The 6,099-nt window shown below is 34.9% G+C and overlaps 1 protein-coding gene across 1 annotated transcript; it reads right to left on the bottom strand.

Moving 5' to 3' along the window:
• Positions 1-4,418: 4,418 nt before the first annotated feature.
• On the bottom strand, positions 4,419-5,879 carry LOC109221105. Its single transcript, XM_019385568.1, has 2 exons — positions 5,297-5,879; positions 4,419-4,927 (listed from the first exon to the last, which is right to left on the bottom strand). The coding sequence occupies exons 1-2, from the start codon at positions 5,877-5,879 to the stop codon at positions 4,419-4,421; spliced, it is 1,092 nt and encodes a 363-aa protein (XP_019241113.1).
• Positions 5,880-6,099: the final 220 nt, after the last annotated feature.

Raw genomic sequence — 6,099 nt, 5'->3', positions numbered from 1 at the left:
ATCAGACAACCAAACATCCTAATATTATACCAAACAATGGACAACTTATCAATTTTAACAAAACAGAAGTCTCCACCATTGCTAATCAACCAACTAGCAACCAGAAATACTAATTATCTCCAACTTTAATACTACAGAACGATACTCAACATAAGACTAATAGCAAAATAATACTCATGACACTAAAAGAATGACTATGGAGCGACTCTAAGAATTCAAAGAAAGACCATAACGTTTGATGAAAATCTCTGCCCACGCGAACAAGTGCGAGGCTCATCAAGAATTTTCAACCTGTGCGCTCTAATTAACGAAATCCTCGCCTGCGTCAACTGCTGTCTCTGTAAAAAAAATTAGCGGGGAATGAGTCGCTAGCTCAGTGAGTAATAACACTTAACCACAACCGTTTTTATTTGGGGACAAGTCAGAAACATGCTAGTATCTCCAAGAGAAAATACATAAAAATGCCCTTTCAGAAACAATAAATAATTTTCAGCCTCATCATGCTTTCCTTGTAGTATAAAACAATTAATAATTCAGGAATAAGCTCGGTAACCACTGTATAATATCAATATTCAAATTTGGGAGGTTTCAATGAACGGATCATGTAATCGGTATAACTGTGGACTTCTTCGCAAGAAGTCATATATATAACGGTAGTCCCTACTCGAGGAAAATCGATAACGCTATGCTAGTTCTACCTTCCCACTAGCGAGGGCTATAACGATAATCGGTAATTACAAGGTGCACCAGGTCTAACGAACCCGCCGTTAGCTACGGGATCCTTCAAAGTCTACTCCCATTTATACTTGTCTCTGTAATCTGTATATATACTCGTAGAAACTATTTTAAAACAATATAGGGCATTTCAGTTCTTATCAAATCATATAATTTCCTTTCGATAACAGTAAATTCAAGTAACGGTAAAACAGGTCTAGTGACAACCAAAATATTTAAAACCACGGTATTCATCTCAAATAACTATTTCGGTATCATATCGGGTAAAAGACTTGTCCCACATGCAACTTAAATAATCGGTGACATATTCATATTAAAAATCATGTGTAAATCATGCAAGTTATGAAAACACAAATTGCGGTAAGATTGCTACTCACTATACTCGTGCCGAAATACCAAGCGCGCAACTTCGAGCGGTCCGTACAACTTCTTTCGATCAATCTATATTATCACAAACACTGGGTAAGTATCAACTTATGAACTACCAACATAATCGGGTATTATTCTGTCAAATTCCTCTTTATTCCACTTGAAATAACCTCAATTAGGCTGCCATGTCCCTATTAAACTAATTCTCTGTAATTCCTTCGTATCACCAATTCAACAACTAATCAATTTTATCATAAAAGCCCGTATCTAATACTGCTCCCTATAATTAAAGACCAAACTAAATCCCAATATTATAATGGAAGAGTTAAACAATATAAAACTAAAATTCTTCCATAATACTCACGTTGCTAGCTTGGTAGTTTCTTGTTACAACTCTTTGATGCCAAATAGAGCACTTTTTATTCAAGAAAACAACTGGTGCGTCTTGTTCCTCTTCAAGCCTCGTGTCCTTGTCTCTCCGGGCCAATAATTTGGTTTTGACTCCAAGTTGCTGCTAAACTTCTCGCTCTCAATTTGATTACCGATTAGAATTGTAAACGTTTTTCCATGTTTTCTTTTATGTACTCCATTTGTTGGCAGGAAAGTCCTTTCCTCTCCAAACCCTTATTAGTTCTCACGCCCTACTATTCTAATGGGCTTTGACCTCATAAGTTGCTTTATTTCTTTTCTTTTTTTTAATTGTTAGCTAAATGACTAATTTGTCCTCGGATTAAATTATGGGGTATTACACATGCAATACATGAAAGGATTTAGGATGCATTGCAACACTCCATGGCACCAGGTTGATCATGTCCTTTTTCCAATTAATTTGGCAGAAAGTTGGTATTGGATATTGGGGTGTGTGTCATTCCACAAGACATGTTTTTACGTATATGACTCGCTACGTAGTCGAAAGCACAAAAAAGCTATTCAAAAGGTGGCAGAGGCTTATGCTGTGTTGATCCCCCTATTTCTAGTTAGTATTGAATTTTATAACCAAAGAAGTGACATTGTAGTAGAAAATGGTCTGCACATGGGAAAGAATTTGACTGATCCTTTTGAGATTGAACTGATTACAAATCTGCCAACACAACAAAATTTGTAAGAATAGTTACTTTATTTATTACTTTGTTTTCCTCATTCATATTAACATTTTCACTCCTAATTGATTTTTATATTCTATTCATTTGTTTTATTTCAGAGATTGTGGAGTATATGTTGCTTGCTTTGCTGAGTATATTATTGAAGATCTTCCAATCCCTGTTGTCAATTTTGATGTGGATGGTCTCGAGCTAGGTTTGGTTTACTGTTGTGGCACTATGGGAGGAACAAGCAGTTGCATGGCGAATCAAGTGAATCTGAGGCTCCAGTAGCACCTAAAAAGACTCGTGGAAAGAAACGCAAGAAGTAGTATAGGTCTCTTTTTGGTTTTAGTTAATCGTACCATGAAAACTTTGCAGGATTTTAATAGTTTTTGGTGAAGTATGATATTGTTAGTAGTAAATGACTTTCTGCTGATTCAAGACTGTAGGAAACTTGTGCCTTTATAAAATATTTCCAGCTGCTAATGTTTCTTTTGTCATATTTAATTATTCTGGTTCAGAATATGTGGTATAGATTTCTTCAAGTACATGGGGGTTATCAGTTTAGTTATGTCTCTTGATGCTGAAAATTTGCTGATTTTGTTTCTGATTTCAGCTTGTTTTATTAGGCTTTTCTTAGGCTTCTTCCATAAAGTTGTTGGTTTATTAGGATGTCGAGGTCCATTCCTTTGCCAGAGGGTAAGGTTTAATGGATTCTGCAAGTGAAAATTAGGGGCAGATGAAGCGAAGTTAAATGATCTGCTTTCGAATGTGATGATGGTCTAAGCTTTAATGTACATCTGTAGTTTTAGCATAGATGGTGTATTAGTGCAGTAGAACTATATACCAATCAGGTATACTGATATACCATTTGGGTATCACATTGTATTTGACTCACCTTTTTTCCTGCAGCAACTAGATGTAAGTAGTGACATGAGTTGCAAAGCGTGCGCATTTTCGGTATCACGTTGTATCTGGTGCACCATTTGTATTTCTGCGCATATTTTGTTTTAGCCATATTAGTTCAATACCATTATATACCAGCGAGGTATACAAATATAACATTTGGGTATCACCTTGTATTAATGTACCTGATGATGTACAATAACTGCATGTAAATGGCTTCCAATTTGTTATACTTCAATACAGACATGAGTTGCAAAGCGTGCCCATTTTGTTAACAAAGTATGTACAAATGTTGCATTTGCAGCACCACTTCTATTTCTGCACATATTTTGATACTAATAAGATATACAGATATACCAATAAGGTATACAGATATACCACTTGGGTATCACATATATATTTTAGCATCTTTTTTCCTGCAGCAACTAGATGTAAATGCATCCCACTTTTATATACTAAAATAGAAAATAAACAGATTCTTATTGAAAATACAAGTAGCCATATAAATTTGTTGCCAAGAAGTAATTTCGGAAAGAATCATCATACCAAATATATGTCTAATGCAAGAAATGCATTTTATTTTTTTGCAATTCAAATGCTATGATTCTACGATATATGAGTTCTATAAAAACATTGAATCTTTATATCAATCTCTCTTTGGAATATTTCGGCATGTTCTCCGGTTGTGTCGTTTTCTCCCGCATAGTGCACATGTAACTGTATTTCCTTCCCAGCCTCCTATGCCTCTCTTCTTTTTAGGTCTTCCTGGTTTGATTTGTCCTTTTGGTGGCAGTACCACCTGCGAAGAGACATGTTCTGGAATTTGCCACGTTGTTTCATCAGGCAATGGATTTACTGGTATCTCATATGCTTTAAGCAAGTAGTCTATGTTGTAGTAATCCGAGCAATACTTGTATGAATCCATATGGAATTTTTGTATAACTGCCATTGCATGTGGACATGGAATATCGTCTAGTTAAAACCTCCCACAAGTGCAGTTTCTTTCATGTAGGCGCACCACATTTCTTGTTTGGCCATCAATTACTAAATGTAAGAATTCAGTTGATGGCAACACCTAGTATAATTTTAATTAAGAAAAGTCATTAGCTATATGAAGTAATAGTATTTTTTAAATAACAATATTCAGTTGTTTAGTTAAATCACTAAGGTAAAAAAGTAAAAATACAGTACATGCAGTGTTTTTATGATTTTGAAAATGCATACCGTCATCATCTGTGATAAGATAGTATTATCTGCCAATATTTTTTCATACTTTGAACCAATCTTCATAAATGATTCCACTGCATCCTTTCGATTTGTGTAATTCTATTTTTGAATCAATGTTGTCATAAAGTCAAGCAAATTCACAACTGGGAGGTCTCTTGCGTGCTTGTTTGCTGCATTTACTGATTCCGCAATATTCGATGTCATGGTCATGGTTCTATTTGCCTTGGAATGCGCCCGGGACCTTTTATCATATCCAATATCCATCAGGTATGTTTTCACTCTACTATCAATAGCTTCTAACTCTGCCATATGCCTGTTGAATTCTTCAACAGTGTATGCTCTTGCTAACGCAAAATATACTTCTTTGATTTGTTTTTGGCTCTTCCTGAAGTTTGTCTTTATGTTGTTCCACAGATGGAATATACATGCACAATGAGGGACTTCTGGATAGACAATTGAAGTTGCTTTCCATATAGCATCATGCCTATCTGATACAATGCACATTCCCTCTCTTTGTCCATAGGTTTCTCTGAACTGCACGAAGAACCATTCCCACGATGCATCATTTTTCGAATCAACAATTGCATATGCGAGGGGTAGAATTTGTCCTGTAAATCCAAAGAACAAAATATCAATTACAAAACACTATATTAATTTAGCATTTCATATAGTAGTATAGTCATAGGTAGGTGCAGGTGTGTAGCAAAACAACTATATACTCTGTTGGTATACTTGTATACCATACTTGTGTCATATAATATTTGAAAATATTTTTTGTTTCTTTAACTGAATGTAATTGGATTGTACACAAAATATTAATTTAGTATTTCATATAGTAGTATAGTCATAGGTAGGTGCAGGTGTATGGCAAAAAAACTATATACTCTGTTGGTATACTTGTATACCATATTGGTATCATATAATATTTGAAAATATTTTTGTTTCTTTAACTGAATGTAATTGGATTGTACTCTTACCCTCTGCATCTTGCGTGGAAGCCGTGAGTATGGTCCCTCTATTTGTTGACTTTAAAAAACTTCCATCAACTACAACTGCTGGCCTACAATAGATCCATCCTCTAATCGATGCATATATAGCTATGAATGCATACAAGAAGCTCCCATCTCCTTCAGTGTGTAGTCGTGTCACTGATCCTGGGTTAGCATACTCTAACATATAAAGATATGTTGGCATTTTCTTGTATGACTCACTTGGTGATTGTCTCAAAAATTGCATTGCTTTTTCTTTTGATCTCCATGCTTGCATGTAGCTTAAGTCCATACCATATCCTTTTTGGATGTCTCTTTGGATATCTGTTGGTGTATATATGGTTTTCGGGTCAACAAGTTTATCTTGTACCACAGCTGCAACAAAAGCTGAGACAGCTTGCTTTTGTGAACAAAATCTCTTATCAGTTAAACAACTGTGGACAGAATTGAAATCCGTCACTTTGAAAAGATTTGATGCTCGCAGGCTTGATGCTTTAAGTCTCCAAGTGCATCTTTCATCCACGCATTCAAGGATATACCTGTTTATAATACAAACACAGTTATGTATCATGTTCTATTGATAAAAAACACACACAAAAATCCGTACAATTATATACTCACATGGTATACTCTGTTGGTATACTTATATACTGTATCAGTATCATATTTTGCTGATAAAAAATATAGACAAAGCAGCACAATTTTATACTCACATAGTATACTGATTTAGCATACATATATACTATATTGGTATTATGTTTTACTGATAATAACAAAGACAAACCAATACA

This window comes from Nicotiana attenuata, unplaced genomic scaffold (assembly GCF_001879085.1).
Source record: "Nicotiana attenuata strain UT unplaced genomic scaffold, NIATTr2, whole genome shotgun sequence".
In the NCBI taxonomy this organism is placed as follows: domain Eukaryota; kingdom Viridiplantae; phylum Streptophyta; class Magnoliopsida; order Solanales; family Solanaceae; genus Nicotiana; species Nicotiana attenuata.
Note: the sequence above shows the minus strand (reverse complement) of the source record. Positions and strands in the feature narration are given on the sequence as shown.